This window comes from Euphorbia lathyris, chromosome 5 (assembly GCF_963576675.1).
Source record: "Euphorbia lathyris chromosome 5, ddEupLath1.1, whole genome shotgun sequence".
Lineage (NCBI taxonomy): Eukaryota > Viridiplantae > Streptophyta > Magnoliopsida > Malpighiales > Euphorbiaceae > Euphorbia > Euphorbia lathyris.
Genome location: NC_088914.1, coordinates 2,892,582 through 2,904,621, shown reverse-complemented (window position 1 = coordinate 2,904,621; position 12,040 = coordinate 2,892,582). Strand labels below are relative to the sequence as shown.

Below are 12,040 nucleotides of genomic sequence, written 5' to 3'. Positions count from 1 at the left end.
CATGGACAAATAAAAATAAGAATTCATTGACTAAGAGAGATAAAAATCAAAATCTAAAACGAAATTATAAAAATCAATTTCCAGTATATTCTTCCAAACTCGATTTCTCCTCCTCCATTTTGTGATTTTCAACATTAGAATCACCATCGATATTCTCATCTCCTAAACTCACCGAAAAAGTTAAATAGGGGCCAAATCCATAACAAAATCAATGATTAAGGGCTCAATATGGAAAAATAAATGATCAGAGTCTTAACTTAAAACATATAAAGCTTGGGGGCTTAATTTGCCTTTTTTTTTTTTCTTTCGTCTTCCTTATCCTCATTTTGTACGTGGACTTGAAAACTGCAGAGTACAAGCAAGCAAAGGTTAATAGAGACATGGAGGGCCTCGTTTCCCCTCTGTTCATCCCTCCTACTACATCTTCATCATCAAAACTTCAATTTAACGCTAATCTATCAATTCAACCCCAACAGAGACAGTTTCTTTCTCTTCAAAACTCCACCGTTTTCACACTCTCTGCAAACATCTCTTCCTCCTCTCGCTTTCCCTCTTCTGGTATGTCAATTCCAAACCCTTTCATTGTAAATGTTGTTTGTTTGTTTGTCTTCTCTGTGCAATTTCCGAATTTGAATTTATCTAATTCAGTTGGAACTTATTGAGGTTATTTCGACGCAGGTGTATGTGCAGCAGCACCAGAGAGCCAATTGAATGTGGGAGCTGTCGCTGATACAAGTGAATGGGCAATGCAGGGTACGTTATATCTTGATACTTTTCGAGTTCAGGGTTTTTTTGGCTTAAGAGTTTAGCATTTTCCCCAATCAAAGGTTTGTTGAATTGGGGGTTTTTGTTAGGGTTTTTCCTTTTGAAGTTAAACAAGTGCTAGCTTAAGTTGAAGTCATAGTTATTAAAGGCACACCGGACACTAAGGCGCAAGGGTCCTGGAGGCACGGCAATGGCTCACCAAAGTGACACAGGGGGCATTAACAAAAGTAAAATTTATAAAATTATAAGAAATTATAAATTCTAAATCAAAACGTTATAAATACTAAACCATGACAATATTGTGTTTGCACACATGCATAACATAGTTGTTAATGTTTGTTTAAGTGTTTGTTACTGTTTGTACTTGTGCATTAGCATAATAATTGTATACTTGGTGAATAAAACTCTGTTTGTACAAACATAGTTCAAACTTAATAGTGATAGTACAAAGTACAGAAGTTGTGGAATCAATGAAATATCAATTCTCAATTTTGTTCGTACACGTGCATAATAATTGAATGCAAACACAATTCTATTTGTATAAACACAGTACAAAGTACAAACTCTGTGGAATAAATCAAATATCAATTTAGAGTCAGAGCATAGAGCACTAGAAAAACAGTAAATATAAGTGGTAGTTTATTAGATCATTGTGTAGTCAGTTGTTGTGCGGCTCTGGCTATTACTCTTCCAATTCAAATGTGTATCTTTTGTTTACTTTGTTTTTTTTTTGTTTATTTTGGACCCTTAGATGTGTCTAATCCAAGGGTGAACATGAACCTACAATAAAACACTTTAAAAACCTCTAAGTGGTGAGGCGCTAGGCCTGGAGCCTTGTGCAGCATGCGCCTTTGGCGCGCCATTAATAACTATGGTTGAAGGAACTTGTTAAGTGTTACTGAATCCTATATAGTTTGGTTTTCGTAATTAGAATAAGGATAAGAATTGAAAATTTCTAACTAGGAAAAAATTATACTTTTAGGCCTATATAAGCTAGGGTTTTTGCTCATGTATATGCATTAACAGTTTTGGATCTTGTGCTCTTGGGTTATGCATATGTTTGAGCATTTGGGTACTTGGGTGTAATTGCCTAATTGGGTATCATGGTATTTGAGAGTTAGTGATTTGGGTAAAGGATGAGATTTTCTTACTGTTGCAGTGCTCCTCTTGGCACGAGGATGTGTAGGCAAAAATAGCCGAATCACGTTAATCTTTGTTCTTGCATGTTTAATTTTCTATCCCGCATATCAAGCTTATTATAATCAACAACAGACCCAATTTCTAACAGAATTGAACAATTTTGTTATGAATGACAGATTTCTATAGCTTAAGGAAGGATGTAGAAGCTGCCTCAGGGCGAGTTGAGGAAATTAGAGCTTCTGCTTGTATTCAGCAATTGGAGTTAGAAGTTGCTGATTTAGAATCAAAAGCATCTGATAGCTCTTTCTGGGATGATCGTGCTAGAGCTCAAGAAACACTTCTTGCTCTTTCTGATGTCAAAGAAAGGATAAAACTGTTAACCGAGTTTAAAACTAAGGTCTTCTATTATATTGATTGTTGCAGCTATTTGGCATGTTGTATCCAAAATTTTGTCATTTGACCCCATGTGTATCATTTGGTAACATTTGGCCCCTGAGTTATTCCCAGAGGTGACATTTAACCCATTTTGGATGAAAAATTATCGTGTTTGTTAATTTTTTTGCATGACATATTGTTTTAGTTTTTTTTTTTCCATATAAACTTAATATATGGATAAACAAAGAATTTTTTTTTATTAGTCTATATGGAAACCATATTGTGTAAGTTTAGCGGCCGTAGGAGTAGGGAGGCAGGGACAATCACCCTAGATGGGAGAGTTGTTCAGGCCTCGGATTGCTTCCGGTATTTAGGATCTATTATCCAAACGGATGGAGAAGTAGATGGAGATGTTGCCCATAGGATTAAAGCTGGTTGGTCGAAGTGGAAGAGTGCTACGGGTTTCCTTTGTGATCCCGGCATGCCTAATAGATTGAAGGGAAAATTCTACCGGACGGCAATTAGACCAGCATTGTTATATGGTACGGAGTGTTGGGCAGTGAAACACTGCCACATCCATAAGATGTCGGTGGCGGAGATGCGTATGTTGAGATGGATGTGTGGTCACACGAGAAAGGACCGGGTGCGTAATGAAATAATTAGGACAAAAGTAGGGGTCACATCTATTGAGAATAAAATGAGAGAAAACCGACTAAGGTGGTTTGGCCATGTGAGACGTAGAGCGCTTGATGCGCCGGTTAGGAGAACCGAAGAGTGGCAAAGGGATGTAGTGGTGAGGGGTAGGGGAAGACCTAAGCAAACTTGGAGGAGGGTGATCGAGAGTGATATGAGTTTATTGGGAATTGAGGAAAATATGGTAGTGGATAGGACGGAGTGGAGGGAGCGAATATGTGTCGCTGACACGACTTGATTTTCACGGTTTTATATGATGGTTCATGTTAGCCGACCCCGAATCATTTCGGGACTAAGGCTTTGTTGTTGTTTGTTGTTGTAGTCTATATGGAAAAACGTTGTTGCCGTGTGACCTGAGGTCACGGGTTCGAGTCTTAGGAGCGGCCTCTTACCAATTAAATTGGCAAGGGAAGGCTTGCCCCCAATACACCCTTGTGGTGGGACCCCTCCCCGGACCCTCGCTCAGCGGGGACGCGTAATGCGACCGGGCCGCCCTTTTTTTTTTTTTTTTAGTCTATATGGAAAAAAAGAATTAAGACAATTGTCACATGTCAAAAATTGTGTCATGTAAGAAAAATTAACAAATCAGATAAATTTTCCTCTAAAATGGGTTAAACGTCACCTATGGGAATAACACAGGGGACAAATGCTACCAAATGGGTCGAATGACAAAATTATTTGGATACCACAGGGGCCAAATAAGTCGGGTTAAATGCATCAGTGGTCATTGAACTTTCATGGTTGTTTCAAAATAGTCATTTAACTTCAATTTGTCTCAATAAAGTTATTCAACTTTAAAGTTTGTCTCAATTATGGCGACTTCAAGAGCAAAAGGACACCAGAAAAGTGACGTGCGTGCCATCTAGATGACACGTGGCTGCCACCTACCTGACTGAAACGACACGTGTCAGCTAGGTGATAGCCATGTGTTGTTTCAGTCAACTAGGTGGAAGCCACGTGTCCTTTTGGTTAATGGTGAAAGTTGACGTCATTTTTTTGGTGTCTTTTTGCTCTTGAAGTCATCAGAGTGACTTTATTGAGACAAATTTCAAAGTTGTATGATTTTATTAAGACAATTAAAGTTGAGTGACCATTTTGAGACAACCATAAAAGTGCACTGACTAATGGTGCATTTTTAACCCCAAATATGTTTTTATGCCTTGAATTTAAGGGCGAGAAAAAGTTTCAGCTGGTAAAAACTTGTTATTTGGTATGTATTATGGCAGGTAGAAGATGCAGAGACCATCGTTATGCTAACAGAGGAGATGGATTCTATAGACACAGGACTTCTGGAAGAGGCTTCCAGTATAATTAAAGAATTGAATAAGGCATTGGATCTATTTGAGTTGACTCAACTTCTTTCAGGCCCGTATGATAAAGAAGGTGCTGTTATATCTATCACAGCTGGTGCTGGAGGCACTGATGCACAGGTAAATGGTTAATAATGTGTACATGATGATTGCTTGTGTTTATTCTTCTTTTAGTTTCGGCAGAATTGTCGCTTTGTTGTGAACTTGTGATGAGTGGTGTGTGTTCTGCGATAGACATTCTGGAAATAGAATGTCTATTGCAGAGAGAACACACCACTCATCAGGGACCCGTTTCCATATAAACAAATGTTTTTTCATTGCTAAATTCAACGAAAACAGAAATCTACTTAATTGAAATTTAAGCTAGGAATGTTGCAAGCCAAAGAATAAAACAGTGTTTAGGACTGTTTTTATGACCCAATACGACTTTCAAAACTTTCCAGGCACCCCCTTGATTGAATGCCGACCAGAACTGGCAGGCTTCCAGACAATAACATCAGTAGAAGTAGAATCAACCGGGTTAAATGCACCATTGGTCACTGAACTTACATGGTTGTCTCAAAATAGTCACTCAACTTCAATTTGTCTAAAAAAAATCACTCAACTTTGAGTTTGGTTTCAATCTATTCAATCTGGCGATTTCAGTGATTAAAAAGACATCATAATGATGACATTGGTGACACGTCAACATGTGACATCCACGTATGCGCCACCTGGCTGTCACGTGTCAGTTATTTTTATGAAACAAAAATCAAAATCGAGTTTTTTTCCAGAAAAATAACCGACACGTGTCATTTCGATCAAATATCAGAGTTGACTAATGGTGACGCATGTCATCATTCTGATGCCTTTCAACCACCCAAAACTACGCAAATTCCAACTCTGCTAGCTGATGGATTTTGCATATTGCAAATGTTTAGGCCATCTTACTACCTAGAACGTAGTTTCGACGAATGGTTTTTATTTTCTTGGTCACTTTGCTAGCTCTCTAATGTTTTGAAGAGAAAATTTAAGTTGTTCCAGCTCAGATTACTTCGTTTTTTTCTCAGATTCATCCGAAGTATGTAAGCTTGTGGTGATTACCAGTTTCTAATTGTTATAAATTTCAACAGTCCATGATGGATCATATATTTTGCTTTGCATCTGTTTCTTTTGTGAAATCTTTCATCATCTCCAGTGCAGGACTGGGCCGACATGCTTCTCAGGATGTACATAAGATGGGGAGAGAAACAACGATATAAGACAAGAGTGGTCGAAAAATCTCCAGGAGAGGAAGCTGGAATTAAATCAGCCACTATCGAAGTTGAAGGACGTTATGCTTATGGATATCTCTCCGGGGAGAAAGGAACGCACAGAATTGTGCGGCAATCTCCTTTCAATTCTAAAGGCCTTCGTCAGGTAACTCTATTGTGAGATTCTGTTAGTTTTTCGTACTTCTAACGCAGCGAAAAACACAAGAACATGTTACTAATAGTTGATTCGTGCATGAATATCTATCAATAACCTTCAAAATTCAAAAACTTTGAAAAAATCGAAATTTGTCTATTAAATATAAAAAACTAACTATTACACCCAAAAATGGTAGATTCGGATTTTTGTGTTTTTAGACCCTATTTTGCATGGAAACGGGCCAACGAGCAAAACTCACCGCTTTGCCGTGATGTATGTGCTTTTTCGGCCAAATTCCTTTGTTTAGGCCTTCAAAAATGCATATTACGTTTTTTCGGGCTTATCGTGTAATTTTCTGTTTTTAGTCTTTTCCTATTCCATCTAGGGTTTTGATTTAGGGTTTTTCTTTTGTTATTTAAGGAACAATTTCGGCTGTAATAGTTAGTTTTTGATATTGAATAGATAAATTTTGATTTTTCCAAAATTCTCTGAATTTAATTCAGAAGATTATTGATAGGTATTCGTGCGCAAACCAACTATTACTACCGTGTTTTTCGCTGCCTCAACTTCTAAGAGGATTTCCGAAGGGAAATGAGGCCAGTTGGAATCATACTATTGTTAGAATTTTACTTACAAGACAATTGAGGAAAGGGTACTTTACTTTCCATGATAATGCTCCGGATTACTATAATAGGAAGCACTTCATTTAACACAACTAGCTAGCTGTAGCCGTAGGGGTGTCAATTCGGGTTGGCGTGTCATAATCATGTTGTGTTATCTATATATTTTATCTGATTATAAATGATAGAAATGCACTAAAAATGATAATCGCGTCAGCTGCGTTGTCTCTATAAACTGTTGTGCTATCATGTTAGCTGTAGGAATCAATCAACATTGGGTCACTTCTTTGTTCCTTTTTCTTCGAACTGCAACTTTCCTGAACTGCTTTTGCCTGTGATCCGTAGAATTCATCCATGATTTTCACGACTTAAAGCAAAGAGAGAACCTTTTTTTTTTTAACAGATTCCTAACCTTAACGTCTGAGTTGTAGGAACTAGAAATGATTTGTAGTTGGGAATATTGAGGTTAGAAAGAGATTCGACTCAGTGAATCGAAATCCACATTTTGTGAATGGAATCGATTTGTAAGATTCATTTCAAATTCATGATATTATAAAAAATAAAATATTTACCCCGTTGAACTCAAAATATTATCAAACTCTTCGTATCAACCAAGTACTTACAATTGAAATCTAATGCAAATGTAATTCTAATAAAACTAATTCACAAATCGGACTCTCTGTAATAATTGGAGATGAAGAGTTTGAGCTTCTGACTTTTTTTTTTTTCCTAGTTGTCAACTTGATAATGATGAAATGAAACTAGTTTGAGTTGATAACTTGATAAAAAACAATCGGACTAGAGGATAGTGGATTTAGTAGTTAGTGTTGTTGAAGTTTTTGATGAACAGTGATGAAAATCCGACTCGAAATAGAGCTAAATCAAATCGAATCGTATGATTCTAATCGCGAATCATAAGATTCTAAATTCGGCTCGAAATAGAGCTGAAGCAAATCGAATCGTACTATTTGAATTGTGAATCGTAAGATTCTAACAACAATGGTTAGTAATATGTCAACAGTGTTACAGAAGGCAATAGGGACACTAAGGTTTCCCGTTTTCTTTCCCGAAAAACAGAGAACGAATAAAGATTAAGGTCCATCCATGTTTAACTTTGGTTCATTTTTTCTGCAGACAAGCTTTTCTGGAGTTGAAGTCATGCCTCTTCTTCCTGAAGAGTCTATGGCCGTTGAAATACCGGAGGAAGACCTAGAAATCACTTTCTCAAGGGCCGGTGGGAGTGGAGGTCAGAACGTAAATAAGGTGGAAACTGCTGTCCGGATTACTCACATTCCCACAGGTGTCACCGTTCGCTGCACAGGTACTATCAGCTGCATAAAATCTATTTAAAAAATTAATGAAATGATGACCTGAATATGTTTAACTACATGATTGACTCGCTTTTTCTCCACGTCGCTATAAATTATTGTCAAATATCTATTTCTGGATCATCATTTCGTTAATTTTCAACGGATTTTCTTTGATTTGGACATCAATGTTAATATAATGTGAAGTTTAACACTTTTATATCACGGAATGAATTTAGGAACCATACTGTTAATAGTGTTGTAGTTTGGGGACCATGGATGTATTTTACCCTAATATATTTCAGGAAGAGAAATCCTTTCATGGTCAAAACAAAATGTATAGTAAGGCACTGTGGTATAAAATTCAGGAAAATTACATTTATGGCCCCTCAACTTTGCTCTTACATTCATTATGGCCTTGAACTTCAAAACTGGACATAAAAGCTTGTGAACTTTGCCTTTTACTTTTTCTTTATGGCCCCTTCTGACTCTAGACGACCTTAAAATAACATTTTCCATGGAATCACTGTTTTCAATTTTTCAAATCACCATTTTCGGAGCTTTCTCTCTCTAAATAACCATTTTCTCTCTTCTTACCGAACATTGCTTTAAATAACCTGAAAACTAAAAACTTCGAGAATTAAAGTTGCTTATAATATCATTTTCATCGGCTCTACTACTAGAGTGGTTACCTTGGTCAACGATAAAAGGGCTATAAAGAAAATAAAGGACAAAGTACTGGGATTTTTATGTCCGGTTTTAAGGTTATTTGACCATATAAAATTTACCCTATAAAATTCCTACAAGTCGGATTACTCAGACAAGGAAAGTTCATTACAAGATACAAACACCTGCACGAACACCCATGAAAGGATAGTCTTAGACACCTCAAGTCAAAGGACTTAGTGATGAGAATCGGATTCATGCAACGAACGAACGCTTCATAGGATCATCAAACACTGGACTAAAATTTGCAATTGTGCTCTCGTTCGTGGCATGAATTTGATTCTCATCACTTAGAACCTTATGAGACTCATAATCAGTAGTGGAGACTGAGGGAGGCTTGGAGGGGGCTAGACCCCCAGCCGCCGAAACCATCCCTACTATAGATGGTTTCGGTCCCTTAGAGTTGGAACTATCCCTACTATGGATGGCTTCGGTCCCTCTGTTTCCGACAAATTAAGGTTCATGGTGGTTAATCAATTCATTGAGTTCGTATTTGATTACAAAATCCAATATAATGTATGATATGATAGTGTATAAATTTCCAGTCGTTTATTCAAAACGACTCAATCTTATTTTTGTAATCGAAATTTAGCTTAACTTTGAGCACATCACTTAAAACCTTATAAGACTCATAATACTACAACCAAATTAGGAATAACTATTAACTTTGAGCACAAACTGCATAGTTGTTATCAAACCTCACTGTTCGGTATCACTTAACTCTTTAGAACCCGAACTAACTTTAATACTTTTCTCATGTTTACCGCATTACAGAGGAGAGATCGCAGTTAGCGAACAAGACTAAAGCACTTAGCCGATTGAAAGCAAAGCTATTAGTAATAGCAGAAGAGCAAAGAGCAACAGAAATAAAGCAAATAAGAGGAGATGCAGTGAAAGCAGAATGGGGTCAACAGATAAGAAACTATGTCTTCCATCCTTATAAAATGGTTAAAGATGTTCGTACAGGTCTTGAAACCTCTGATATCAGTTCTGTTATGGATGGTGAGTTGGATTCTTTCATCAAAGCTTATCTCAAGTATAAGTACAGTTTAACTTTGTCTGCAACTTGATTTTGATTAATCAGTTTCTTCGTTAATATGTATTATGTGATTACGATTTTGATCATATGGACCTTAATTACTGTCAGCTATTAATATGAAGTAGACCTTTAACTATTAGTTTGAGCTATATGGGTATGCGTACGGTACAGGTATACATACGGGTACGACAAACGGCATTTCTAAAACATATAAGACACGGGTATGGCGGGGATACGACAAATTTTATATATAATTATTAATAATATATATCAATTATAATGAAAAATTTAAAAGATACATAAATATATATAAATCACAAATCACATTCATAAAGTCATTATATAACCGCAAATAATACGCACAAGTCATTATAAAACAACAAATAACGTCTATAATATTAACTGACAGCAAACAGAGATTGAGAAAGACAAAACACATCACGAACAGAAATAAAAGTCGGACAAAAGTTGCAGTCGTAAAGTCGAAGTCAATTTCCAAGTCCAATTCGAAGAAGCTGAAGTCGGACAGAAGAGAAAGAAGCAAGTTATGCGATTAGAACTAGGAGATTTCAATTAGGGTTTGTTCGAGAAGAAGATTAAATCAATTTGTGTGGGTTATTTTTGTACCCGTATATTCTCAAACGGTGAGTTAGTGGGGGTGGGGGTTAATTTAAGTTTTTTTTTAATTTGTAATCCTTATACTTTCAAAGTTTTTCTAAAAAAACCCCTAAAGTATCCCCAGTGTGTCCCCGACGTATCCCCTAATTAAAAAAGAAAAAGAAAAATGGGGATACTTTCCAGCCGTATCCCGTACGTATCCTGTCGTATCCCCGTACTCGGAGTATCGGATACGAGTATGGTGACCTCCGAGAAGTATCGGTGCTTCATAGGTTGAGTTGGTTCCATGACATGTTATCAGAGCCACTATGATCAATTGGTCCATTTGCTTGTGGGGATGTGTCAGATAGTAATATGGAGTGGACTTTTAACTATCATTTTGAGTTTTTGGTTCAAACGGTTCCATGGAGCCACTGTGACCAAGTGGTCTAACCGTTTGAACCAAAATCCCAAGCTGATAATTAAAGGTCTACTCCATATTAATATCTGACAATTACCATATTGTATTTAATCATTTACCGTTAGATTTGATCATTTACGGTTAGATATATGCTTATAAAATCTGAACTATCGTGCTACTAACATTAATAGCTCCTAAACTTTGTTTTCTGAAATAAATGTTCTTTTTGTTTTGGTAGAAACAGGAAAGGAAAAAACAAACAGACAAAGAACACCTAATCTGGATCAGCCTAGGAAAGCTAACCCCAATCCTATCCTCTAAAAGAAGAGAAGAAAGAAAGATAGGAGGATCAGAAAGGTAGTAACGCCTAGCATCCCCTTATGACCAGCTGCCGCCAAGCGATCCGCAACCCGGTTTTGCTCTCTGAAAATGTGGCTGAATTTTAAGGACTCAAAGGACGAGGAAAGCCGTTTGATAGCTTTGATAAGGTTGCGGCTACTAAGACAAATAGCATGATTATCGGAAATCATATTGATGGCTTCCATGTTATCAGACTCCACAGATAACTTCCTTACACCCAGGCTTTTGGCAAGCTTGATACCAGAGAGAATACCCCAAAGCTCTGCAGAAAAGGAAGAGCCCAACCCCAGATTCTGGGTAAACCCAGACAGCCAGGCGCCCCCCGAATAACCACGCTACTAACGTTATTGGCTCTTAAACTTCATTTCGTGAAATAAATGTTCTTAAACTTCATTTCGTGAAATAAATGTTCTTGAAGTTTGCGTTATAGTACAACATTAATGGCCTCTGAACTATTGCTGCAAATGTATTCTGTGATTATATGCAAAAATCCGTTGGGCGGGGTAAGGAGAGATTTTGAAAAAATTGAAAAATGTACATTCTAAGCAAGTTCAGAGATTAACAGATCACTTTAAAAAAGTTCAAGGGGACTAATGGGTATATTTCAGAGAGTCAATTGGCCAGTTCAAATAAGTTTAGGGGATAAATAGAACTTTTTCGAAATACAAGAGAGCTGACATTTTTGAACAAGTAAAATGCGTTAAAGATGTATTAAGTTTTTTTTTTAATTATTATTTTAACTTTTTGTGAGGCCTAATGCATATTGCTTCATGTACTTGATTTAAAACTTCAAATGTATCCTGAACTCTTAAAAGTTTTAAATAATCTGGATAAATTAGGTACGTGGTGTACAATTTTGCCATGTTTCACATTTTAGTTTACAACTTTCAATTTGCATACTAAAATGTATGACTTTATGAGTGACATGTCTATATGATGTACAACCTGAAATTATGACCGGTCAACATTAATCAAACTTCTAAATTAATATTGAATTGATTTTGATGAAAAACCTTAAACGATATATAAAAAAGAACGGAGGGAGTATATAATCACGGTAGAACATTGATAACACCCGCCATGAAACATGGAGGACTAAACTAAAGATATTCCCTCGCGAAGAGGGTTTGAAGGGAAAAAAAGGCAAGATCAAGGCCCACCTCCCAGAAGTATATGGCGTAGAGATGGAAATACGGTGTCGTCTCATAAAGTCCTCCTTACGATCCGCCACACAACGCATAATGGAAAATACGGTGTCGTCTCATAAGTTCCACTTATGATCCGCTATGCAGCTCATA

The 12,040-nt window shown here is 36.8% G+C and overlaps 1 protein-coding gene across 2 annotated transcripts; it reads left to right on the top strand.

The window, feature by feature from the left end:
• The first annotated feature begins 323 nt into the window (after window positions 1-323).
• Window positions 324-11,090, top strand: LOC136231049 (peptide chain release factor PrfB1, chloroplastic). 2 transcript variants are annotated; one of them, XM_066020294.1, is made up of 8 exons: window positions 352-558; window positions 679-753; window positions 2,082-2,302; window positions 4,200-4,403; window positions 5,466-5,681; window positions 7,427-7,613; window positions 9,100-9,327; window positions 10,621-11,090. In XM_066020294.1, exons 1-8 carry the CDS (start codon window positions 381-383, stop codon window positions 10,701-10,703), a joined length of 1,392 nt encoding a protein of 463 aa, XP_065876366.1. In that variant the 5' UTR covers window positions 352-380; the 3' UTR covers window positions 10,704-11,090. The 2 variants fall into 2 exon arrangements, with proteins under 2 accessions (XP_065876367.1, XP_065876366.1); XM_066020295.1 differs by lacking the exon at window positions 10,621-11,090 and having other exon boundaries at window positions 324-558; window positions 9,100-9,502.
• Window positions 11,091-12,040: the final 950 nt, after the last annotated feature.